Below are 25,876 nucleotides of genomic sequence, written 5' to 3' on the forward strand. Positions count from 1 at the left end.
CGTTTATTATGTCGTTCATGACGTGAATGACGTTTATTAATTAAAATTGTTATTTTTCTTCAATTAATTTTTTACATTAATATCTAAATCATAAATACAAAACACAACCCATTTTTTTTTTTAATGAAATGTGAAATGGTTCCAAAGAACTGAAAAACATCATGTCCGAATCCAACGTAAGTATAAAATTTCAAACATTTTTTGTACACCCTTCAGTTGCACTTCTTTTCCAAAAATCATATAATTAAGTTGTGTTTGCTCCGTTTTAGGACTGTATGAGTGATTCTGAGTATTCAGAAGATGAAATAGAGCCAAAACTGAAATATGTCCGCCTTGGAAACGATTTAAAAAAGATCCTTAATAAAACCTCTGCAACATGTATTGCTGTTCACACAAAGGTATTTATCATTTCAAAATAATTATATCAACAACCGCAATGTGCCACCACAACAAACATTATGACATATTCTATTTGATTTGCAGTTTATATGTTTGGGTTCACACTTGGGCATTATTTATGTACTGGACCATGAAGGCAATAATGTACTAAGTCAGAGACCCAAAGCCCATTCTGTAAGTGTAAATCATATATCAATTGACAAGAATGGAGACTATATTGCTTCATGTTCTGATGATGGTCGGGTGTATGTCCATGGGTTATTATCAACTGAAAACAACTACAATCTCAATGTGGCCCGACTTGTTAAAACTGTAGCCTTGGATCCTAATTACTGTAAAAGTCCTTCAAATAAGAGATTTATCACTGGTAAGCAAGGTTTGAATGTTGTTTATGAAGTTTTGTAATAGTAAAATTATTTAGGGGATGACAAATTAACCCTCCATGAGCGCACATTTCTTGGAGGTTTGAAATCCACTGTTTTGTTAGAAAGCGAAGGCCTGGTGGGGAGTTTGTGTTGGGGGGATAATTTTTTAGCTTTGTCAAGTAGTATAGGAGTGAGGGTTTATGATATGAATGCCAGGTGCTCTTTAGGTCTTATCAAATGGGAGGAACATCCTGGGTAATTTTTTTTCTCATCAAAAATGTTAATATTCATCTTTAATGGTTTCTAGAGTCTTAATAGATAAATTTAGGTGCAATCTAAGATGGGCAAATAGCAGAACCCTTCTTATAGGCTGGGTGGATACAGTTCGGGTCTGTATTATTAGAAAACGGAGCAATGTTGAGTTAGCTGTAAGGGCGTTGCCTGAATATTTAGTAGATCCAGGTGTTTTGTTTTGAAAAAAAGCAGATTCAAATAATTATTACTTAAAATTTCAGTTTCAACATTCCAAACTGAATTTTATATTAGTGGAATAGCTCCTTTAGACCAGCAACTGGTTTTACTAGGGGTGCCTAAAGAACAAGATGAAAACAATAAGAGTTTGCGTCCACAACTGTATATAGTAGAGTATAAGGATAATGATTATAGTGATATTTGTACTGACAGTTTAACCTTAAGAGGTAAATTTTTAAATTTGATTAATTATGAAGGGTTAAATGAAGCTTTTTTTTTATAAGGATACCAAGAATATTCAGTGAATGATTATCATTTGGATGTTTTGTTAGAAGAGAATGTGTTCTTTATTGTTGCCCCAAAAGATGTTGTTATAGCTAGTCCTTATGATTTAGATGATAGGATACAGTGGTTTATACAGCACAAGTGAGTTTCATGTGAACAATTTAGGCCTCATTTTTCAATTTTACAATCATTATAGCAAATATAAAGAGGCCCTTGAAATATTAGAGCACAATGATGGCAGAACAATACATAAACATACAGTTCAGAGTGTGGGAATCGATTATTTAGACTTTTTGCTCAGTCGCTGCATGTACGATGATGCCGGCAAGTTAGGATTGGATATATTTGAAAAAAATCCTTCCCTTTGGGAAGATCAAATTTACAAATTTGCCAGTGCTCATCAACTCAGGTATAAAATTCATTTTTTAAATAAAAAATTAGTCATCTTCAGCGCACGGAAATGAGATAGATTGTCATTTTGCCTTTTATACAGGGTGTCTTATTTAGGTGTGACAAGAAGAAATTTGGCTACGTCGTTTACGATATTTAAGCTCTAAAAGTTGCAACTTTTTTCCTTTAATCAATGATGTAACTTTCTCTGCTTTAGTGATAGCAGTACTTTTTTTTAAGGATTAGAGAATTTGCTAACAAACATGTGGGCTTGGCACCAGGCGATCTAAATTGTCCACATAGTATCGGGTTGGTTATTCCGTAGTATTGGAATTCCATAGGAATAACCAATCGACTAAACTCCTTCCCTCTCTTCACTCTCTCCAATTCCTCCCGGAACCGTCGAAATATTACTTCGGGAGAGGTGATAGTAGTACTGGGAACACCTAAATAAGGCACTTTGTATCTATCTCTTTGAACTTAAATGCCTAAAAAAATGTTTAATATTGAGTAGAAGCTTCTTATAAAAATGTGCTTTGTCTACCTGATTTCCACTAAATGAAAGTTGGACCAAAAACCTTAATCAATACAAATTCTATTTCAGAGCTGTGAGTCCTTATATTCCGAGAACGCTTGAATCCAAATTAAACCCACATATTTACGAAATGATTTTATTCGAGTATTTGAAATTTGATGGGCAGGTAATTAAAGCCATGTTCTAATTTTTTGAGAATTATTTCATTGAACGACATTTTAAGGGTTTTCTACAATTAATCAAAGAATTGAATCATCAACTATACAATGTGTCTGCAGTAATTAATGCGGTATTAGACCATGTCTTGACTAACAAGCAGGATATTTTTGTAGAAGCTTTAGCGATTTTGTATAGTTATGAGCAAAAATATGACATCAGCTTGTCTATGTATCTTAAGTAAGTCATTTGATTTTGTTCCGAAGGTGTAATGAAAGTTGGATGCTTCAGGTTAAAACATAAAGATGTCTTTACGCTTATCCAAAAACACAATTTGCATAGTGTCATTCATGATATGCTAATTGATTTAATGGACTTGGATTACAAAAAAACTGTTGCCTTGCTTTTAGAGAAGAACAATATTTCCTCTGAGAAAATCGTGGAAAAGCTTCGACCCAGCCCTCTTCATTTGTACAGGGTAAAATATTTATTTATTTATCAGGAAATTAAGTTTAATTCGAGTTTTTAGTACTTAGACGAATTTGATAAGAAGAATACTAAGGGGGAATATCACAAGGAGTTAGTTAGTTTGTATGCAATGTTTGATAGATCAAAACTATTGCCTTTTCTCAAGAAATCTGATCGATACCTCATTCAGGAGGCCTTGGATATTTGTCAGAAGAAGAAGTATTATCCTGAAATGGTTTTTCTCTTGGGTAATGTTCGACTGAAAATGCAGTTTTCCTAATTAATGTTTTTTACTGATCCAGGCCGCATGGGAAATACAAAAGAAGCTTTAGATTTAATAATAAATGAACTGAAGGATATGCAGTACGCAATTTCGTTTTGTTTCGAACATGACGATTCAGATTTGTGGGATGATTTGATTGATCATTGCATAAGCAAGCCTGGTAAAAAATATTATAATGAAGAAATAACGATCACTAAAACATTTTTTTAAAAATAGAATGTGTGACATTTTTACTTCAAAGTATAGGGAATTACATCGATCCCACCGCCTTGATTATGAAGATCAAAGGGGACATGCAAATACCAGGATTGAGAAGTTCTTTAGTGAAAATGTTGAATCAGTATAATTTACAGGTAAAATTGCTTGTAACTGAAGATTATCAGGTACATCTTGACGATGATTACAGGTTTCAGTGCAAGAAGGTTGTAAAAAGATTCTAGTGTCTGATTATTTTAATTTACAAAAGAAGTTAGTGAGTATTCGGCAACAAGGCACATCGTTATCTAGCGATGAAGTTTGTGGGGCGTGTCATTACAAGATTATTCAAGCAGGTAAGTTCATAACAATGTGCAGGGTATTCACTTCTCATACATTTTACGGAGTACAGGGTAAACGGTTATATGTAGAAAAAATAACTGATAAAATAAAGATAGGTCAAAACGTAACCATTCATCTTCTGTACTTCTAACGGACATGTTTAAAATCTGTCATTTTTTAGATATGTCTAGAATAGGCGATTTGATAATGTTTAATTGCAAACACATTTTTCATAAAAAGTGCTTGGAAAGTCAAGCAGCCAGCTGCGTGGTGTGTTCTCCTGCGGAGAAAATGAACTAAACGTAAGTCAATAAATAGTTAGTCATACATACGGTATGTTGAAATTTCGTAGCAAAGTATTCTCATCCCTGTGTTTATTCTCAAAATAGAGTATTTAAGGGAGCTTATATGGGTCAAAGTTCATGAAAAAATCCAAGGTGGAGATATAATATTTGCGGATCTCAACAACAAGACGTTAGGTAATCTGCCATTATATCTTCGATTTTCTGTAAACCTGGCCAGTTTCACTTTGAGGCAGATACCCCCGATGTTCTTCATTTTGCCCTTTTTATTGCCGTCGGCCGATCGACGTGACTTATCACCAAAGTGTTGCGAAAGCAGAGCTGCCTTATGAACGTTTCATCTAGAATTTATTGAATAAAATTTTTTCGTGAAAGTATTGCATATGTAGCATTACAATAGACTTCTCATCTCCGAGAACCAAAAAAAGAATAATTTTATTAAACTTAAACATTGAAGTTTCGTTTTATTGAGCTCAATGATTATATGTAAGCATAGATATACAGTAGAGTCTCGATATAGTGAACTAATTAATGAATGATCTTGTCATTCCACCGAGGTTGTTCATTATTTAGAGTTCAGATAAAAGCATACAACAGTGATATTCACGAAGTGTTTATTGCGTTAATAACTCAGTTTCAAGTTTAATATAATATAAAAACATATATATTTTAGTTATAAAACAAAACGAAATACATATTCTAATAACAAATAGTAGGAGAGATACATGTAGTATTACATATTTAATTAAAAAAATAAAATCAGTTTGTAGAATGAAAAAAGTCTGTTAGTTTACTTTGCTTTGTCGGCTTATTGCATATTGTTTTCACTAAATTACCTCTGAGATCTTGAAGAACAACTACAGTAGAATATTCTATTTCATCGGAGTTTTCTTCAGTCCATTGAATAACCTTATTTAAACATTTCAATGCCTCGCATGTAGAAATCAATTTTTCAGACATAAATAAATCCGGAACCATATTACTGTCCTCATCTTTAACTTCAATTATGTCGCTTTGCTCATTTTCTGGCTCATCTTGATAATTTTTTGGTTGCCGGTCCTCGTTCCAAACCGCAACATCATTTTGATCACATGCGTTGGGGTCCAAGACACTTAGGATTTTCATGATTTCAGATTGTGCATATTCTGGATCTTCATCCCGTATCCGTAATTTCAAAACACTTAAAGGAATGTTTTCTTCTTCTTCAAAATGAATGTTTTGTCTTAAAATTTTATGCCAACATTTTTTAATTATTATTGGTTTTAATTTCTCCCAGGCCAAATTTAGGTTTGAAACAGCATCTCTTAAAGTTACAGCTTTTAACGTTTCACCGACATCACCTTTTGTAACTACTTGAGATAACAAATTTTTGCGATAAAACAGTTTCGCAAGACGTATTGCATTCTAATCCATGGGTTGGATGAGTGGAGTAACGTTTGGCGGCATGTACATGACGGTAACACATTTATCTATTTTATTAAGTTCTTCTGCTGGTGGGTGGCTTGGAGCATTATCTAGCAATAATAAAGCTCTTATTGGTAGACCCTGAGTGTCTAGAAAATCCTTTACCTCTGGAATAATAATTCTTTTTGAACCAATTCTTGAAAATTTCCGCTGTCATCCATGCTGTCTTAGAATGGTCATAATTCACAGAGCAATTAAATTTTTTGAACGTCCGAGGATTTTTAGCTTTTCCTACCACTAGCAACTTGACTTTATGATTTCCAGAAGCATTCGCACACGCTAAAAATGTGATTCTTTGTTTTTCTGTCTTCTTTCCAGGGGCTGTCTTTTCCATTGAAGAGACGTACGTTTTATCGGGTAGAAGCTTCCAATATAAACCTGACTCATCTGCATTGTAGATTTGTTCAAGACCTAGTTGAAGCTTCGCTATTTTTTCTGATAATTTTTGTTTAAATGGAGCTATTACCTCGGGTTGTGATGACAGTTTTTCTCCGGCAATTTTTAAAAACCTTATGCCGTAGCGTTTTTAAAAATTCTGTAACCAACCGTTACTTGCCTGAAAAGATCCTCTGTAAAACTTGGAATTTAGAGTCTTTGCCTTCTCTTTGATCATATCCCCATTAATGGGAGAATGTTGTTCCCTTTGCTTTAAAAACCACTTATACAGATGTTTTTCCATTTCTGCATAAACAGACATTTTTAAGGTTTTTCTTTTCCCAGGCCCAGTAAATGTACTACCAACACTTTGCAAAATTTTACGTTTCTTGTTTTTAATTGAGGTGATTGTAAATTTAGCAACTCCATATTTTCTGGACAACTGTATAGGTGCTATCCCACGTTGCAGTAATTCTAAGATTTCTGCTTTTTGTTGCAGTTTTAAATACGTTCTTTTAGATAGCGACATCTAAAAAAAACAATTACAATATGTAGTACTTGCTTCAAAAATTCTGTATACAACACCTTTATTTTTAATTTAGCAGCACAACAATACACTATCATCACATATCTTAACTAACAAAGAGACTCCGTTCAGAACCGTAGCAAAAACTGAATTGTGGAATAAACACGCTTGGGGGAAGTACCGACGTATATGTAGGGACTTCCCCCGTATATGTACCAACGCTCAAAACTACATCACAACCGTAAGCCGACCGCGGAGTCTTCATGAAAGTAAAAGTGTTTATTGTATAATGTTAATCAATCAATAATCACTCTAGCGAGGTACAGTTTGTTCACTATTGAGAGGTTAATGTTATTTTTTTGTGTTTACTGCAGCGGATAGTTCATTATATCGTGTGTTCACTATATCGAGACTACTGTATTAGTAAATATTTGTTCTTTTTTTTGTTATTACCCAGAGTTTATGATTAATTATAAAACGCCGTGAAGAGCACATTTATGTTCAGTCGTAGTTTCCCTTTGTTTTAGCATATTCAACTAATAAATATCTTAGTGTTACATAGAGTAGGTATATAGGTATCTAACTTAACTATTTTCCAGTGAGCTTTGATGTTATACCTGTATAATTTTCCTTTGAATGTACTGACTTATTGTAAGTGATTGAAGTAAGTAAATTATGTATTTTTTGTATTATATCAGTAAGCGAAAAGTGATAATAAACTATACAATTATTGTTTTACTTGGTTATCATATGTTGCAATGTATTTAATATTAAATTAAAATATTATTTAATTATATTTTGTAAGTCTTTTGATTTCTTCTATAAGGGATACAAATAAGTTTCCGCCGTTTGATATAAAAATTAAGAATTTATTGTAAAAGAACGGTGCATTATGTCTAATGTATTGTCTATCGTTAGCCACTACTTTTTCCCATCTTTCTGGCAGCATTCGAATACCACGTCGGAAGAACTCTTCATCTTTTGAGACTATCCACGAATCGAACTAATCTTTGGTATCTTCATATGTTGTAAATTGCAGCTCAGGCAGAGTATGTGCCATTGGCTGGAATAAGTGATAGTCGGATGAGGCAAGACCTGGTGAATATGGCTGGTGGGGTAGGACTTCCCAATTAATTGTTTCCAAATAGGTTTTTATCGGTATCGCAACATACGGAGGAGCATTATCATGTAGAAGAATAATTTTGTCGTGTCTGGAGTAGTAATGGGTGCGTTTTTCTTTGAGTGCTTGGCTCAATCTCATTAATTATGTTCGATAGAAAGTTTCAGTAATGATTGTGTTCGATCTCCAATAATAGTTCCAATTCCGCACCTTCGTACACTTTAGGTCTTCCACGTCAAATTGACCGTTTTTAAATTTGTGAAACCGCTCGCGACAACTTCTCTCACTTAAAGCAGCCTCACCATATGCTTCAACAAACAATCGATGCTCTTCAGCTGCAGATTTATTCAAATTAAAGAAGTAAATTAAAAGTTCTTGTAAATGTCGCTTATTCGGTGCAAAACTTGACATTATTGAACGAAACAAATTATTTGATGCTGATAAGGAGTCACTGATATTTCAACGTATTACTAGATCACCTTACTGGGTGAGTGATACTAGATGACCAAATTTGTGATAGTACGTTTTACATCTGACAATTTCAACATAATCTTTTAGTGGTGCCATGTTTTGTCAAACAATGGAAACTTATTTGTACACCTTACAATAATAAAAAGTTATTATCTACCCGATAGAAACCCTGACAGAACATTAGTCATATCAAATAAAGCATAAAAATGATAACTTTTGGTGGTTTTTAATAATCTTCTTGTTTGTTTATCAAATCGTCCTAAAATTAATTAATTATTCAACAATAAAAAAATTCTGCCTCTTTCATTTCAGTACCTCTCAAACAGGTCCAGTTGAATATTTTATTAATGCACTGAAAATTCATTAACCATGTTTGATTATTGATTGTAGTCAAGAAGGTCGTCATTAGCAGTTTTTGACTGTGACATTATTTTATTATAGTGTTTTAGATTTGGTAGTTTTTCATTTAGAGACGTCGTGGGTATATTAAATTTTGTCAATTTTTAGCCGTTAAATTAACTAAACTAAAAACTGGTCCTAAATAGACAAAATTCTGATTTAGATATGTTTAATTTAAACTTTGTTCCAACAGAAAGAAAACCAATTCCAGATCAGTATTCATCAGAAACAGCCAAAGTAGCAAGAAGTGTACAAGGAGTCCCATCTGGTTTTCTGTGTATACTTCTTTCTGCTATTACTTATATACCTGCTGGTCCAGAATTGGTTTTCTTCACTTGGAATTGACTTTTAATTAGAAATGTCATTACATAGTGGTGTATTTATTAAAAAAGAAGTGCACATCAATTTCTTAATTAAAAAAAATATTTTAACCTTTAACTCAATTTATAATAAACATAAAATAACCTAATCCATCCTGGTCTTTAAGTTCTTGATTGTTACCTTATCTTTCTCTCTGAAACAATAAAAAAAGTTATATGAAAACACACTAATCTTTGTTTTCCTTACATGATGTAAACTGTGGCTCCCCATCCAGAAATGGCATCTCTATCAAAGGCATTAATCAATGCTTGAGACGTAGTTTCAAACAAATCATCTGGACCCAAATTGGGTTCCCATAAAGCCTCGCACATACCATACAGCTGGGCTGAGGCAGTTCCTCCCACCACAAAGTCTTTAGGTTGGTTAATGCATCCTATAAGGTCCATATTGCAAATAAATGGTTCATAAGTCTTAGGGTCCAGACCAGCTACTACAGGCTCAACAAAAAAGGGACCAAATCGTTTTTCGTAAAGCATATGAGAAAGCATAGCACTAAATACTTTTGGAGCCATCAATCTGCTTTCTTTTAACTCATATAAGTTTTTCCTAAATCTGAGTTTCTCCATGACTGTCTGGGTATCAGTGGCCAATCCTGGAAGACCTACATAGAGATGGGGTCCCATTTCAAATATTTTTTCAAAGTTAGTGGCGAGGGTTTGGGCTTGGATACCAAATCTTCTGTCAGCTGCAATGGAGACGCAGTTTTCTCCTTTCATGGCCACCATAGCCCCACCATTGTATGATAGAATAGACTAAAAGACAACAAAAATAATTTTGGTAAGTTTTGTAAGTATAATAATTTTTGGCAAGGTGTTCCTGGAACTTACCATTATGATAATAAACCCTTTATCAAGCTTTTTTAAATTATGAAGTGACTTCGAAGGAGGGTCCGTTGAAATTAACAAATATATAGGGTGTTTTTAGGTAATTTTCCACGAATTTTGAGGAGACTTTCTGAAGCTTCCAGTAAGAGATTTGAGGTTAAAAAATTTTCGATTGTCATCACAAAATAACAAAATTCGGGTATTGAGATTGACATGAGAAATAAATAGTCAAATGCCATTCACATGTGATTGGTGCCCAATCCGTTTACCGACTTCTTGAATAAATGTTTTGTTCTCTTTCTCTCACATGTTTCAATAAAATCTATCTTGCTCTCTCCACTTTCTTTTGGAAAATTCCTATTTCTAAAAAATATTTTTAGTAAATAATTATTGAATTTAATTTGTGATTACTCACATCAATTAATTACCATAATTGATAATTATTATTTTGAACTAACGAATTGTTACTTATGCGAATTATAAACTTTGTTATAGTGTTTACATTCTCTCCACTGACACGATGATGTCAGATGTCACCATGGTAACGTTGATCTGTTTTTGTAAATTGTCAAAAAGGATTTCCGACCAATTAGATTTCTCGGTTTGCAATGGCGGCTGTTGCATAACAAAACCTCAATTTTTAAACTTGTAATGGCACTTCAATTCCGTCAAAAAACGAAACTTCTTTTCCCACTCTTAACCCATGTAGGAAGGGCTTTTAACGGTAAAAAAATGCCCATAACCGAGGATCACATCAGGAACAAGTTACAGAAAGAGCTGGACGCCATCCATGTGGTAAGTTTTGGATTTGTTTTGATTGTGATACACTACTGCTGTCAAAATTACTAACCCCCAAAATCGATCAAACATAACTTTTTCCGTCCTGTAGTCACATCAGTATAGATAAAGTTATAAAATTCAAATTATGTTATGAGTAGACATGCCGGTTTTTATTGTGATTACACGTTCTAAAACGGTAGTATTCAGCAACCTGAAATAACTGAACCATATATTCAACTTATAACTATGAGTGCTGTTATAATGTACTGCAAAATAAGTAGTGAAGTTTGGCTGGTTTTCTTTGGGACATTAGTAGCCCTCCTCTTGAGATGTTGCACCACTCTCCATTCATATTCCGGTGAAGGAAATCCTCCCATGTATGGTGACTATGAGGCCCAAAGACACTGGATGGAAGTGACAACAAACCTACCTATAAAAGATTGGTACTTAAACACCACTGATAACCATCTGGATTACTGGGGACTTGACTACCCTCCACTAACAGCTTATCACATGTACCTTTGTGGAAAAGTAGCCAATTTAATTAATCAAAATTTTACCAAACTACATGACTCCCGAGGGCATGAAAGTAATGCCCATAAGTTCTTTATGAGAACTACTGTTTTATTGGGAGATATAGCAATATTTTTTCCAGCACTAATACTGCACTTTTATTTGAGTATTAAGTTGGATAAAAGACTTGAATATCTGAAGTCACGAAAGAAAAGTAAGAAGAGTGTTTTAAGTTTGAAGATATTTGATCCTTCTTTGTCTATAGTGCTTGGATTGTTGTATCCAGGCATTATATTGATTGACCATGGGCATTTCCAGTACAACTCAATTTCTCTAGGTTTGTTCATATTTGCTGTAATATGCATTTTGCACAAACGAAACATATGGGCCACTATAATTTTTTGTTTGGCTTTAAATTACAAGCAAATGGAGCTCTACCATTCATTGCCATTTTTCTTTTATTTGCTTAGCACTTGTGTGCCAAAACCTGGTCAAACAGCTGTGACAGGCCTAGTTTCCCTCAGTAAACTTGCGATCACAGTTTTATTAACATTTTCAATAATTTGGGCCCCATTTCTTACAGATATTGATACATTCCTTCAAGTGCTTCATAGACAATTTCCTGTTGCAAGAGGTGTGTTTGAGGACAAAGTTTCAAATCTTTGGTGTGCTTTAAATGTAGGGTTTAAGTTCACATCAAAATTTGATAATTATCAGATGATGCGTCTATGCTTTTTCAGTACAATATCTGCAGTATTACCTTCTTGTGTAGACCTGTTTCTAAGGCCTAATTTAAAGAAGTTTGTGCTCTCCTTGATAAATTCTTCTTTGGCATTTTTTTTGTTTAGTTATCAAGTTCATGAGAAATCCATTCTTTTAGTGGCAGTACCAGTTCTTTTATATTTTCCCTATGCCCCTTTTACATGTTTTTGGTTCTTGTGTATTTCAGTATTTAGCATGGTCTCTCTGTTAATTAAAGATAGATTAATTATCGCAGTAGTGGCCTTAATGACGTTTTATATAATTTCCTTTAGAGTTTCCATTGAGCATACTTTTAAGAATATGTTTGACAGTAAGGAAGGTTTAGTGGAGTACTATCGTAGATTAACCCTCCTCGTCTTTAACTCCTCAGAGGTTACAAAGAAGCTTAAATTTAGCGCAATAATCAATCTGGCTTATCGCAGAATTTTTCAGAACAAACAGGCTTTAATTGCCTTACTGCATCATATAACTATAGTCGTTTCCCTCTTTGGGTGTATAATACTTTTCATATTAAGTTTGTGCTGGGAACCACCCAGGAGGTACCCAGACTTATTTCCTCTCATTATTTCTGTATACTCTTGCGTTCATTTCGTAGGCTTCTTTATTTACTTTAACATAAAACAGTTAAGTTTGCCTCAAGAATTTGAGGATATTAAAAATGATAAAGTCAAAATCTCATAACCTTTTCTTAGCTAAGTATGTTACTTACATTGTTCATCAAGTTAGAAAGTACTCTGTGATTTGTTGATGAATAGAAATAAAGAGTGATAGTGCAACAACTTGAAATATTTCAGTTCAGATACTGTTACTATTGTTAAGTGAGATGTAAGTTTTGTACACTGTAGTGTAATGATGAAAAATTATGAATATATGTGTTTGGGTTCAAAGGAGTGCAGTGTTTTTATTTGGGGTGTATTAAGGGGGAGACATCTACTTATCTATGGGCGGACTAATCAGAGAAAAAAGTATATATATACATATACAGGGTGGTCACTTTTACGACGCATTCTATGGGGATTTTCGAAACGGTTAAAGATACAAGGTTGGTTAAATGGAGAAAAAGTTTCGTATTTTTATGCTCTGCAAAAAGCTGAAAGCAAAATTGAAATATCTTATGTAATTACTAAGATATCAAAGAAATACCAAAAAAGTCGATTTTCTTTTTTTGTCTATAACTTATTTATTTTTCATACAATCATTTTGAAACTTGGGTGTTCTATATTTTCCGTCAGTGTCTTCAATATGGAAAGGTCAAAAATATCCTAGGCCTACTAGTTTACGTGAAAATAATACTAACTTTCGATTTTCTTATGGACGCCATATTGGATTTTCGCATTTTTGAAAAACACGAAAGATTTCCGTTTCGGCGAGGTGCAACACAAGGGTCTTCTGAACTATTTTACAATAAAAATTAAAATATTTAAATATTTAATGAAAAAATCAAGTAGCACTGAATTTGTCAAGGTCATAATTGGTTACCAAGTTACTGACTGTCTTTGACACATAAGTCAAGTAGCCAATATTATTGGTTGCTATGTCAACATAATTTTATTTAAAAAGAAATTTAGTAAAAAAGTGAGTTTTGTTCTTCTGTAAATTAAGTAAATTTTAATTTTTATCAAAATGGGATGATATTTCTCCAAAGATGAGAAAATAGACTTGTATAATGTGTACATAAGACATTCAAAAAACGCTTATCTTATCTTAGAAACCCAATTACAAATTTCTTTCGGACCATTGACCCAGTTGTTATCAGAAGAGCTACTTCAAATATGTAGTATGAGCGAACGGCATTATGTATTACTCATAGTGGCGGTCATTTTGAACATTTTATGTAATTTTCTCTCCTCGTATTAATTCCTTTGTTAATTAATGTTAGTTAATGTTAATGTTTGTGTTATTGATTTTCGAAAATACATTTGATAATTTTTTTTATTACTTATTTAAAAGTTGTATTATTGGCTACTTGACTTATGTGTCAAAGACAGTCAGTAACTTGGTAACCAATTATGACCTTGACAAATTCAGTGCTACTTGATTTTTTCATTAAATATTTAAATATTTTAATTTTTATTGTAAAATAGTTCAGAAGACCCTTGTGTTGCACCTCGCCGAAACGGAAATCTTTCGTGTTTTTCAAAAATGCGAAAATCCAATATGGCGTCCATAAGAAAATCGAAAGTTAGTATTATTTTCACGTAAACTAGTAGGCCTAGGATATTTTTGACCTTTCCATATTGAAGACACTGACGGAAAATATAGAACACCCAAGTTTCAAAATGATTGTATGAAAAATAAATAAGTTATAGACAAAAAAAGAAAATCGACTTTTTTGGTATTTCTTTGATATCTTAGTAATTACATAAGATATTTCAATTTTGCTTTCAGCTTTTTGCAGAGCATAAAAATACGAAACTTTTTCTCCATTTAACCAACCTTGTATCTTTAACCGTTTCGAAAATCCCCATAGAATGCGTCGTAAAAGTGACCACCCGTATATATGTATTGTTCTCGTTATTGCCATTATTACTTTTTATTTTCTTATATTTCCACTTAGTTGTATCAATTTTCGTTTCTCCCATGTATTTTCCGTATTTTTGACGCATATCATGATTTCGTAAAATATCAAAATATATTATGTCGTTACAGGTCTCTTGCTAAATCTGCAGGAGCTGGATAAACATGTTCGTATTACTTTTTTCATAGAATCAAAAATAAAGTGGCTAGAAGGGTGTGCATGTACAAGTTACTCTATTGTTAAAAACGTATCGAAATTGGAAATCTTAAATCGTAACATTTCAGAGACTATCAAGACCTTTATACGTATTTTTTGATACATTTGAAGAAGCTGGAAATCTATTAGGTGTACAACTTTGCTTCCGCCGTTTTTGAATAGATGTATGTAGCGGTAAGTAATGATCGAAATAAATAACCCCATGTGGGCATGCAGGAGCCTTGGGCACCTGTTAACATAACCTCATAAAAATATTAGTCTATTTGTGTCTTCATCATAAAGTTATTCGCAATTGAAAATGTCAGTGTACGAGCCAAATTCTCGTCATTTGCGGGAGGTTTTACTTTTCTGCTTCAATATGAAGAAATCTGCTGCTGAGGCTCATCGAATGCTCTCAGATACTTATGGGGAAGCCACTATTAGTGAAAGGACATGTCGTGAGTGGTTTCAGCGCTTCAAGAACGGTGATTTTCACGTCGAAGACCAACATAGCGGTGGAAGAAAGAAGGTTTTCCAAGATGCGAACTTGGAAGCATTACTTGACGAAGACTCGTGTCAAAGTCAACAAGAATTGGCACAATCATTGGGAGTGACTCAACAAACAATCTCAAAACGCCTCAAAGACATGGGAATGATTCAGAAGCAAGGATATTGGGTGCCGTACGAGTTGAAACCAAGAGATATTGACAGGCGTCTGTTCGCTTGTGAACAGTTGCTTGCAAGGCAAAGACGGAAGGGATTTCTGCATCGTATTGTGACTGGGGACGAGAAATGGGTTCATTACGATAATCCCAAACGCAAAAAGACTTGGGGATATCCCGGCCATGCTTCCACGTCGACGGCCAAACCGTCTATTCATGGTTCCAAAATCATGCTCTGTATTTGGTGGGATCAACTCGGCGTAATATATTATGAGCTGTTACAACCAACTGAAACAATCACAGGTGCTCTTTATCGAACCCAATTAATGCGTTTGAGCCGAGCATTGAAAAAGAAACGGCTGCAATACAACGAGAGACATGATAAAGTGATTTTGCAGCACGATAATGCTCGACCCCATGTTGCGCAAGTGGTCAAGAAATACTTGGAAACATTGAAATGGGAAGTCCTACCCCACCCGCCATATTCTCCTGACCTAGCTCCTTCTGATTATCACTTGTTTCGATCCATGGCACATGGGCTAGCTGACCAACACTTCCGGTCTTATGAAGAAGTAAGAAATTGGATAGAATCGTGGATCGCTTCAAAAGATGTCCAATTTTTTCAACACGGGATTCGTATGCTGCCCGAAAGATGGGAGAAAGTAGTGGCCAGCGATGGACAATACTTTGGATCCTAAAGGTATAATTAGTTTTTTACAATAAAATCGCGAAATTCGGAAAAAAAACGGCGGAAGCAAAGTTGTACACCTAATAGAAAAAATGTTTCTATTATTTTTTTATTGTTGAAGCACTAATACAGTCCCCAGAGGGATCAGAATATTGAAGTTGTTAGGTTGACGGAAGTATGTTCAAATTGTTTATCTGAAATTTTATTTTTCTGAGTTTTTCCATTTTCTAGACAGCATCTCATATGCAGGAGACGTAGGTACACAGATATCAAAAGTTCAAGTGGAAACATAGAGATTGTGCAAGTGGGAGAAGGACCGCACAAGACTTGCTCGCGATTTCTATTGATGGGAAACTGATTGAATTCGCGGAAATGTTAACCCTGCTAAGCGCCGAGGCCCTTATTAAATTAAAAGGTTCTTTTCGTGTTTTCATTACTTTGTATCTGCACTGTTCTCTCACGTAAATTCTGAATGAAATGTTGCTGTTTCCGTGGCAAATGCGACTTTAGGCCCATTAAAAACCGTTTTAAAGTCAAACCCATATACCAGCTAGGTATTTTCGTTTATTTTTCTTAGTGTCGTCTATTTCTCATTATTTTTGGCTATGGCACACATTATTTCCGCATTTCCTGCTATTTTCGTTGACGTGTGCCCCATTTCTGTTAGCGATCTCCCCTTCAGGGTTTGTATTTGCTTTAAATTCGACTATTTTGATCAAGTAAAAAAATTATTTTTTTAAAGATGAAAGTTGCACAGCATTATCAACCTGAACTAACCCGAACAAACGTCAGAATACGGTAATCCTGCTCGAAGAATTTGTCCCTTCAGTCTTCACATCGTAAGACCCTCAAATCGTTCCCATGAATAATAAACTGCCACATTAATTGCAATAGACAAAAATGGCTGGATTCAACCGCATGAACTACGAGTATCTGCGAAAGTCGTAATTTTACGTTGTTAACTCAGTATTATTTACATCTACATAGATATTACCTACACTTAATAAAAGGTTGCTAATTAGTGCGTCAAAATATGATATCTCAGTAAATATAGGTTTTAGACAGAAATGTTTTATTTTATATCATAGTTTTTGGTCATTAAGAGATGCGTATTTTAAAATTATTTTCAAATGTACAGGGTCCGTTATAAAAATGTGGTAGAACTTTAGGTTTTTTTTTAATGGAACCCCTCAATTTTTTTGTTATTTTGGGATTTATCGTCAAATTTTAAGATCAGTTTATGTAAAGAACCTTACGTCAAAAATTTATCGTTTTCGAGTTATTCAGGAAAATTCGAAAATTTTGACAGCTGCAAGGTTTCACGGAAATCGGTGTTGTATTGAATTTTCGAATCGATCTTATGGAGCTCCAAGAGGATCTAATAAGATACATTTTGACGTATTTTTTTATTTTTTATTTCCAAAATTCCCGAAATACGCCTCCGAAGTCACATGACTTCAAGCCTCAATAACTTGCTTATTTCAAATGGAATGCTCCAATTTTCTCGACTCATCATCATCATGTTTAGAATCCAAAAAACTACAACTTTGGTTAAAATTACCCTATTCTTTAACACAGTCGTCTCTAAGTTCCCGAAAATGGTCCCCCTTTGACTTCCAAATGTTTCACAAGTGACACTGATGAAGTCCTATAGACAAATGTTGTGCGATACTCGGTGATGTCTAGTGTCATTTTGACATTTTTCATGACCCTCGATAACTGTATTATTGTTTTGTTGTCGGAATCGCACGTTAATTCTAATCTATTTTTCGTTAATTTTATCTTTTTAATAATTTAATTAATAAGGGAATAGGTCTTTTCTGGCAAGACTGCAACTCTTTCCTGATGGACGACGAATAGAGGACAATTTGAGAATTTATTGTGAATACCTCATTTACATACAAATAAAATAATTTCCCTTAGTTTTACGCATTTTTGGATTCTAACCACGACATCGTCGAGAAAATTGGAACATTCCATTTGAAATAAGTAAGTTATTGAGGTTTAAAGTTATACAATTTCGGGGGTTATGAAAAACTTTTTTTTATTAAAATACCTCAAAACCTATCTTATTAGGTCTTTTTGGAGCACCATAAAACCGATTCCGAAATTCGCAACGGTTAGGGTACAGCATCGATTTCCGTGAGACTTTGCATCTATAAAAATTTTCGAACGGTAAATTTGTTACATAAGACTTTTACATAAATTGACCTTAAAATTTGACGATAAATCCGAAAATGGCAACAAAATTGAGAGGTTCTATTAAAAAAAAATTGGTCCTACTACACTTCTTGACGGACCCTGTACATTTGAAATTAATTTTTAATAAGCACCTCTTAACGACCAAAAACTCTGATAAGAAACTTCCTTCTAAAACTCATATTTATTGAGATATCGCACTCGAACGTACTAATGAATAATCCTGTATATGTAACAAAGTAAAGGTAATCGATACATAAATGCATGTGTTTCAAGCATTTTTCTTTATTTTTAGGAGGTCGTAGATCATTCAGACGGTTGCGGAGAGAAATTTTCCTGCTTGGTTGTGTCAGATAAGTTCAAGGGAAAGCCGCTATTACAGAGGCACAGGTAAGATTACAGTCACTACACGCGTGGCTAACTTATCTTCCAAAGTGCGTCTTGTCCTATTAAAATGTATTATAGCATAAGTGGGCATGAAGAGAACTTAAGTAACGATGTTGTAAATTTTATAACTATTTAATGGGGTTTTAGATTAGTGAATAACGTGTTAAAAGAGGAATTGCAGAGTATACACGCATTTAGCCAACAAACACTCACGCCAGAACAGTGGGTTCAAAAGCAGTAGGATCAAAATGAGCTCACTCCCTAGTAATATTTCTAATTTTAAGAAATCAATTGGAGGTAAGATCAGTTGTATAGCGGGGATACGTTTGCTGTTCACCATTTTCATCTCGAAAACTGTAAGAGGTACAAAACAAAACACATTTACGAAACTATGTTGTAAAGTTTAGGAAATTCCTACCGATTCGATAAATAATCAAGTAAAATTTTCTGCGATATTTTCTCAAATTGTTTTTTTTTATTATCTTTTCGACTTATTTTGTTAACTCTTTTTACCTTTACAAGATATAGCCATTGGATTTTTAACGCGACGTTTCGAATTTTTAGAACCATTTTTATTAACTTCTTTCAGGTTATTTCATAAAATAAAATAATTCAAAACCACGTGGTAACTCGTATCTAACATTTTCCTCTATTTTTACGATGAAACATTTTTTTTTTTAAATACGCATGTTTTCAGAAGACAATGTATTAGAAGGTTTTAATTAGAAGGTAAAATTTAATTAAAATAAAAGGCTCGTATTAAGAAAAAATAGGTTAATAAGGGTTCCAAAAAAACAAAATATTACCTTAAACTGATGGCACTATGCTTTAGAGAAGAGAAAATGCCCATGGAAAAATTAAATTTATTTTAAGAAATATCTTTAAATAAGCTTAAAAAGAAACACGATTTTTTGTCAGATTTCTTCAAATATTTTCGGTATCATTCAGATTTTTTTTGTTGGGCATTAAATGCTCAGGTTTGCCGCTCTTTAACCAACTTCGTATCTCTTATGATCTTCGAGATTCCAAAGGTCAGCAATATACAGGGTGGTCCACTTTTTTGTAGCAGGACTTTATCAATCGATAGAAAAACTTATTTTAGGAAGAATATTTTATACCAATATAGGCCCATAAACGCTTCGTTTTAAAGATATCGGGCGTTGAAAACTTTTAAAAAAATTGATTATTTTTTATAATACTCCAATCTCTGGAGATATTTAAACCAAATATGATATACATCATCATATTGTATGCTGCCATATTCAGTAATAATTTCACGACCCACGAGCAATCAGCAGCACCAAGCAGGACCGTATTAGTAGTTTATTGAATTTTATGGCAATAAAACTCCACAACTCCGGCATTGGTTATTCATGAGTCGTGATATTATTACTGAATATGACAGCATACAATGTGATGCTGTACACTAAATTTAGTTTAAATATCTCCAGAAGTTGGAGTATTATAAAAAATGATCGATTTTTTTAAAATGTTTTCAACGTCTGATATCTTTAAAACGAAGCATTTATGAGCCTATGTTGATATGATATTTTCTTCTTAAAATAAGTTTTTCTGTCGATTGTTAAAATCCTGCTAAAAAAGTGGACCACCCTGTATAGTTTTCGAAAAAAGGTCGGTGCATGGTTTAGTACACTTTTTTACTTTATATTATTACTGTTTTTATCTAAGTTATTTTTTCAGGCATTGAATTCAGCGTTTCAGCTCCAGGAAAAGTAATTCTCCATGGAGAACACTCAGTGGTATATGGAAAATTAGCTGTAGCCGCTAGTTTGGACTTAAAAACCAAAATACACCTAATAGAAATCGATTCTCCTAATAGCTTCATTATAAAATTTCTCCCCCTTAACTTTGAAAAGAACTTAGATTTAAGCGTAAGTCTTTACACTTCCCCCCAATTCATATAACTTCAGCTTCAACTTTTCTAGGAGATCCAAAAGCTCCTGCTAAACAATCTTTCATCATCGCTAGCTTCCCAAAAGTCGGATTTCAACTGGTGTTCACCCAATTTAATCAACCATCAAGAACACTTTAAATTGATTGAAGAAGTAGCAGACTATTTATTAAAAGACAACATTAACCCTGTGGACATTATCACTTCCAAAGCTGTAAAGGGCATGTTTTACTTGTTTTCGGGAATTTTAGCTTCGACCAATATAATTCTGAAACCCTTATGCATTATCATAGATTCAGAGCTTTCTATGGGTGCAGGAACTGGAAGTTCCGCAAGCTTTTCTGTTGCTTGTAAGTTAAGTTTGTGTATTTTGATCATTTTTCATTGGCGTGTTTCAGTTGCTGGACTCTTTATTCGCTATTTGAAGTTAAAAACTAATGATTTAGAAAATGTTTCTTTGCCCGAATTTAAAAGTTTTGTTTGGGATAAACGCGATGTTGAAGATAGCAACAAGTTCAGTATGAGAGATTTCGAGGCAATATCAGATTGGGCCTTCTGTAGCGAGAAAATTTATCATGGAAGCCCCTCAGGTTTATTTCTAAGGGATAATTTACCTCACACGAATATAAGATATTGGTTTTAGGCCTGGACAATACGATCTGTACCTACGGTAGTTTGGTGAAATTCCGCAAAAACCACTCGACAACTCAAATAACTTTAAGTACTCCAATCAACTTGCTCTTGGTTAATACAAAGGTGCCTAGGGAAACTTCGAAATTAATTGAACATGTTGCTGTAGTTAAAAACTTGTTTCCAAATGTGATCGAACCAATTTTGGATGCAATGGATAGTTTGACTGTTAATGCTGTTGATGCTATCAAAAAAATTGATAGTGCTGCTGGTGAGCTCTTCACCATATTAAACTTGTCTTAGAAAGAAACATATTTTTAAAAAGCTCTAGGCGATGCTGAAAAACTACAGAAAAGTTTCGACGAATGGAAAATGTTGATTCAAATTAATCACAGCTTATTGACTGCTTTAGGGGTGTCACATCCAAAACTTGAAGAAATCAACATGATCCTAAGCAGAAACGGGTAAATGTGTTGACTAAATTTGTTAATTATATGTTAATTAATGTGGTGACATTTTTTTCAGCTTAATAGGAAAGCTTACAGGAGCTGGAGGAGGAGGTTTCGCAATTTCGGTCCTTCCACCTTCTTTCGATCCGGAAGCAGTGATAAGGATACTAAAAGAACATGATTTCGAAGTGATTTTGACTAAATTGGGAGGCGCAGGGGTGCGGGTTGACTGATTACCTTAATTTTTCTTGAATTATATTCCCTTTCGACACCTGTTTCGTGGTTGAACCGTTTTTTTTCCATTCTACTATCGAATGTTTGAAACAATGTATTGCATGTTTTCATACATAACAAGTGTTCATTAAAAAACGCCTTTGTAGATGTAGGACGTTGGTCAAGCTATTTGCTATTTACCATCAAATATCAATACACACAAAAAACAAATAAATAACTGCTGGTGAATGCCCTCTGAGACATACCTCTGATATTTCAACGCTTTTTAATGAACACCTTTTATAAAGTAAATAATACACAATAAAGAAATTTATATATATGTAATATCTACTCGTTTTATTTCTGAAATAATGACAGAAAATTGTCATTCAATTAGTAAGAAACCCTCTTCTCGCATCTCAACGCATATTAAGGCTTTCCCTGTGTAGTTGAGATCCAAAAGTATAGGATGGATTAAATTATCTACGAAAATCCCTAATTTAACTGATTTTTTTCAGCTTTAGGGACATAAAGAACTGAACACGACGCTAAATTTTGTACAGAAAAACCTCTACTCCTTGTCGATGTGTACGGGTACTTTTCAACGAAATAAATGTAGTCAATAATGTACTGGGTCTAATGGGGGTTAGAAATCCCACGATCAGTGCATCTCACTCCTATTCGTGACGAGCTATGGCAAAATGAGAAACAAAAGAACACTACGTTACCTACTCCGATCTTCACCGCAAAATCCCATAAGGGCTTAAATAACTAATACTAGGCAACCCAGAATACACACCATTCAATGTGGTTCAGGATTACTTGACTAGATTTGTCTCGGAGTTTAAGAATGCATTCAATAGAAATGAAAAATACTGAAAAAACATTTCTCTATTTAGTGTCTAATCGCTGGCTTAAACTTCTCATCGAGTAAAATCTTTGACTCTATAATCTGCATCACTCCTGCTATCACCACTGAAAAAACCTAGAACGCATTACATAACTCAAATTCAACTTTCTTAATGGTTCGAATTGGTTTTTTCTTTCTCAAGCTTTCAGTAATTAAATTCTCCGCTTTTGTGAAGTGCGTGTAATGTCAGACGTAATTAGAAGTACTTAACGAAGATGCGGTGCGTTAAGGGAGAACTTGGAGGTCGTGTTTCATGGGCCGAAAAAAGAATAAGGGCGAGTTTTGAGGAGTTTACGGTAATTTAAGGTCGCGGTTAATTTATTATACAACTTTTGATGATGATGATGATGATGATTGGAACATTTTTTGTTTAGATCAGACTTCAAAAAGATTCCGCTATATACAGGGTGGCCCATTATACACATATAAAAGTTTCCGCGTCAAATATCAGCTATAGCTTACGTAGCGTTTAATTTCGTTCTTCAACCACCAACTGGACACTCTATTAAATTCCCTCAAGAATCTCTTTATATTTATTGAAAATAATTGTGCCTTATTACAACAAAACTAGAAATATTTTGATAATTGGCGTTTGGCTTCAGTTGTCGACCAACCCCCGTAAAGGGGGTAAGAAAATGCACTGCAGGCTGACAGCCATGGACCTAGGGACTTTGCGTTTCCCCCTTATCCACCAGCTCGGCGAAGTTATTGATTTCAGACCACCCCTTGCCTAGCGGGTCGACTCCTGCTGAACCGCGTTTCCCGACCGAAATCGCTGGAAATGTCCGTCAAATTTTCCTGGTACGCCCTTACTTCGCCCTAGGAAAACCATGGGTTCCAAAAGGCACAAGAAAAAATCGTCCCGGGGTTGAATTCGATCGAATGCGAGCGCGTTTCCGCCGAATTGTGCCAGTGGCTGTGCGATCCTCCTAATCCGGATTATTTGTGGCAGTTTTGACTGTTTTATCTTGTATAAGAACCATAGCAAAATGAGCTTCAGTTACAGTAACAATAATTTGAAGGTCGTAGTCGTAAGGGTAGCTGCGGTTCCGGCTAGCGAGGGCCAGGGAATAATGTGATATTTTAGGGGTAGGAAGTAGTGGCAAAATGCAGAAGGAAAATACGAATTCTGGTGAGGTGCAGCACCAGTATGTGGGGCCTTATCGACTAGAGAAAACCCTGGGAAAGGGACAGACAGGTATGCAACCTTTAAGAGTGGGAGAATTTTTTTATGGAAAATTAACATCTGCGAGCAGTAGTTGTTTAGCTAAAAATAGAGCTTGTGTTTGTGTTCAATTCCCTTGAGAGTCTGCTTGTTCCACGTCTAGTTTGAACTGTTTATTTTTCGTATTGATACAATTTTCTGGAAATAGTAGGCAGCAGATGTGTTTGTTACGATTTCCCGATGTTCTATAGAATTAGAGCAGCTAAACTGGCAAGAAGAGCTACGATAATGAAAAAATAGGAAAAATATAATGTAGGGAAATAGATAATTCAATTGTGCTCGTTGCAATGCGAAATTCTAAGTTAAATTTCAAAAAATAAAATTCAGTGGGTTATGAGAGGTTTTAACTGAGCAAATGTATTACAATTGTGGGTTGAAGACTGAAATATACAGGGTGTCTCAGAAAGAATGGTGCTAATAAGTATTGGGCGCTAGAGAGTAAAAAATAGAGTAATTCAGGTAAATTTGCCTTATTTAAAAGTGGCTTGTTTTTACTCTACAGGGTATTAGAGTAATTTTTTAATTCAGTAAATTGGGGAATAAATGTCACAGTTTTTGATTTACAGACTTGAAATTGCTCTTAGGGGGTTTTTGGGTGCGACAAATTCATTTTGTTTCCAGCTAGCTGATAGGTGGTGCCACCCGTGCCTCACCGAGACACAAAAAATCGACCTAATTTTCGTTATCAGTACGAGTAACGTCAATATTTGCACGAGTTCTGACGCTCTGAACTACGAGAAAATATAAAAAAAAGCAGGAAGTTGCCTCAAAAAGGTTTCCCCAAAAATTAAAATTCAGCAGCAAGAATAAAAAATCAGTCTCTCTATACATTTTATCCATGTAAAACGACTTAAAATTTAATTTCAACATCATTATCATTTAAACCTAAACCAATATTTTCCTCGAACCACCTCTCCCTCTATTACAAAGGCAAAAGAGGTAAAAGAGGGGAATCTTCCAAGACACGCGCCACATTACGGTGTTGTTTTGTGAAAATGAAAAGCATCGAAGAATAGGACGCAATATTAATGCATATTCGATTATTTCGTCCTTTCGCACCCACATAGAGCATTACCCAAGGGTTTTAACTCCAATTAGGATAAGGCTTTGATCTGTACGTGGGGAAGAAATTCGTGAAAGCGACAGCTTTTAACGGATTTCCTTTATGTAACTTGCATGGAAGATGGGAAAACTTTCAGTTAAGAGGTCTATTTATATGCTTTCGGGGTTTTCATAATTTAACAAAGAATGATTCTCACACTCCTAGAGACCGCTAATAAAGACAACATTCATCTCTCAAACCCTCGACTGTTCGCAAACCTTGTTTGTAAAGGGTCTTTGCTCCCTTCTTTAATAGAAAGATCAACAACATATCTATGATTGAGTTTAAGACCCCATCGTTTCTGAGAAGATGGTTAGTCATGCTTGTGATCGATCGGAGATGTTGAGAGGGATTTTCCAGGTCATAGCATCCCACTCTAACTATTTATCATATTCTATTTTACACGCAGTTTTGAAGTCTGCATTGAAATTGCAAAATTAGAACTGTGTAGGTGCTCTGTTTGTTCTGTTGTTCGAAGTTTACGGCTGCTACTGTTTCGGAGGTTTATTTCGCGAGTATATCGCGATTATTTATTTATTTTTATCTCCAAATGAGGAAAGGTGGATTCGTAAATTTATATGGGGGCAATATTTTAAATCGTTAAAATATCGTTGTTTATCAGCGTGCAGTACATAATACAGTGTGTAACATTTAACCTGGAATATCGAAATATTTCGAATACTAGACATCCTATAAAGAAATGTTTACTATCAAACTTTAATTACTCTGGGGGGAAATGAATTGATGCTAAAGTTGATTCTCCTCCACCCCCCCGTGTGGATGAGGTGGGGATTGACTTTTTAATTTCAAACGGCAACCTCCATTTTTTTACAGATTCGGATAATACGATTTAAAATAAGAAAAAATTGTCCAAAACTTTTTTTCAATTTATGTCAGAAAACACCGTAATTAACGAAATTCAATTCACAACTAAAACTACAACCTCCACTTTTAAAAAGTTACTATGGGACCTAAAAAAG

The 25,876-nt window shown here is 34.4% G+C and overlaps 5 protein-coding genes and 1 pseudogene across 9 annotated transcripts in view; 4 read left to right on the forward strand and 2 right to left on the reverse strand.

Moving 5' to 3' along the window:
* Nucleotides 1-60: 60 nt before the first annotated feature.
* On the forward strand, nucleotides 61-7,360 carry lt (vacuolar protein sorting-associated protein light). 3 transcript variants are annotated; one of them, XM_066401829.1, is made up of 17 exons: nucleotides 61-176; nucleotides 270-398; nucleotides 484-766; nucleotides 821-1,019; nucleotides 1,072-1,226; nucleotides 1,280-1,462; nucleotides 1,520-1,661; nucleotides 1,717-1,929; nucleotides 2,515-2,611; nucleotides 2,669-2,841; nucleotides 2,893-3,079; nucleotides 3,131-3,317; nucleotides 3,372-3,512; nucleotides 3,569-3,705; nucleotides 3,759-3,903; nucleotides 4,071-4,191; nucleotides 4,242-7,360. In XM_066401829.1, the coding sequence occupies exons 1-16, from the start codon at nucleotides 162-164 to the stop codon at nucleotides 4,187-4,189; spliced, it is 2,505 nt and encodes an 834-aa protein (XP_066257926.1). In that variant the 5' UTR covers nucleotides 61-161; the 3' UTR covers nucleotides 4,190-4,191; nucleotides 4,242-7,360. The 3 variants fall into 3 exon arrangements, with proteins under 3 accessions (XP_066257926.1, XP_066257927.1, XP_066257925.1); XM_066401830.1 differs by having other exon boundaries at nucleotides 4,279-7,360; XM_066401828.1 differs by having other exon boundaries at nucleotides 4,071-7,360.
* On the reverse strand, nucleotides 4,951-5,812 carry LOC136416508 (jerky protein homolog-like; annotated as a pseudogene).
* A 1,540-nt stretch (nucleotides 7,361-8,900) lies between the features above and the next one.
* Prosbeta3 (proteasome subunit beta type-3) lies at nucleotides 8,901-9,892 on the reverse strand. Its single transcript, XM_066401855.1, has 3 exons — nucleotides 9,755-9,892; nucleotides 9,114-9,679; nucleotides 8,901-9,060 (listed from the first exon to the last, which is right to left on the reverse strand). Exons 1-3 carry the CDS (start codon nucleotides 9,755-9,757, stop codon nucleotides 9,012-9,014), a joined length of 618 nt encoding a protein of 205 aa, XP_066257952.1. The 5' UTR covers nucleotides 9,758-9,892; the 3' UTR covers nucleotides 8,901-9,011.
* A 461-nt stretch (nucleotides 9,893-10,353) lies between these two features.
* Nucleotides 10,354-21,912, forward strand: Mvk (Mevalonate kinase). Of its 2 annotated transcripts, none has more exons than XM_066401844.1 (9): nucleotides 10,354-10,546; nucleotides 18,364-18,458; nucleotides 18,603-18,752; nucleotides 20,157-20,347; nucleotides 20,402-20,717; nucleotides 20,766-20,957; nucleotides 21,011-21,268; nucleotides 21,329-21,461; nucleotides 21,523-21,912. In XM_066401844.1, exons 3-9 carry the CDS (start codon nucleotides 18,704-18,706, stop codon nucleotides 21,677-21,679), a joined length of 1,296 nt encoding a protein of 431 aa, XP_066257941.1. In that variant the 5' UTR covers nucleotides 10,354-10,546; nucleotides 18,364-18,458; nucleotides 18,603-18,703; the 3' UTR covers nucleotides 21,680-21,912. The 2 variants fall into 2 exon arrangements, with proteins under 2 accessions (XP_066257941.1, XP_066257939.1); XM_066401842.1 differs by having other exon boundaries at nucleotides 10,355-10,546; nucleotides 21,323-21,461; nucleotides 21,523-21,909.
* Nucleotides 10,579-12,669, forward strand: gny (garnysstan). The gene has a single exon (XM_066401839.1). It carries the CDS (start codon nucleotides 10,778-10,780, stop codon nucleotides 12,485-12,487), a length of 1,710 nt encoding a protein of 569 aa, XP_066257936.1. The 5' UTR covers nucleotides 10,579-10,777; the 3' UTR covers nucleotides 12,488-12,669.
* A 1,395-nt stretch (nucleotides 21,913-23,307) lies between the features above and the next one.
* Nucleotides 23,308-25,876, forward strand: part of sff (sugar-free frosting) — a 61,279-nt gene continuing 58,710 nt past the window's right edge. For both annotated transcript variants that reach the window (XM_066401831.1, XM_066401832.1), the window contains exon 1: nucleotides 23,308-23,767. In XM_066401831.1, coding sequence (XP_066257928.1) covers nucleotides 23,677-23,767 — 91 coding nt within the window. In that variant the 5' untranslated portion in view covers nucleotides 23,308-23,676. The remainder of the gene's footprint in view (nucleotides 23,768-25,876) is intronic.

Source organism: Euwallacea similis, chromosome 23 (assembly GCF_039881205.1).
Source record: "Euwallacea similis isolate ESF13 chromosome 23, ESF131.1, whole genome shotgun sequence".
Lineage (NCBI taxonomy): Eukaryota > Metazoa > Arthropoda > Insecta > Coleoptera > Curculionidae > Euwallacea > Euwallacea similis.

What these genes read in the sequence shown, in the direction of transcription:
- lt (XM_066401828.1), top strand. An exon ending in TGAATATTTAGTAGATCCAG is followed by an intron (nt 1,227 to 1,279) that starts GTGTTTTGTTTT and finishes TTAAAATTTCAG; the next exon opens with TTTCAACATTCCAAACTGAA. An exon ending in GCCCTCTTCATTTGTACAGG is followed by an intron (nt 3,080 to 3,130) that starts GTAAAATATTTA and finishes TCGAGTTTTTAG; the next exon opens with TACTTAGACGAATTTGATAA.
- Prosbeta3 (XM_066401855.1), bottom strand. An exon ending in GGAGCCACAGTTTACATCAT is followed by an intron (nt 9,061 to 9,113) that starts GTAAGGAAAACA and finishes TTATTGTTTCAG; the next exon opens with AGAGAAAGATAAGGTAACAA.
- gny (XM_066401839.1), top strand. Translation starts at nt 10,778, where the DNA reads ATGAGTGCTGTTATAATGTACTGCAAAATAAGTAGTGAAGTTTGGCTG.
- Mvk (XM_066401842.1), top strand. Translation starts at nt 18,704, where the DNA reads ATGAGCTCACTCCCTAGTAATATTTCTAATTTTAAGAAATCAATTGGA. An exon ending in TTTTAAGAAATCAATTGGAG is followed by an intron (nt 18,753 to 20,156) that starts GTAAGATCAGTT and finishes TTATTTTTTCAG; the next exon opens with GCATTGAATTCAGCGTTTCA. An exon ending in TTATCATGGAAGCCCCTCAG is followed by an intron (nt 20,958 to 21,010) that starts GTTTATTTCTAA and finishes TATTGGTTTTAG; the next exon opens with GCCTGGACAATACGATCTGT.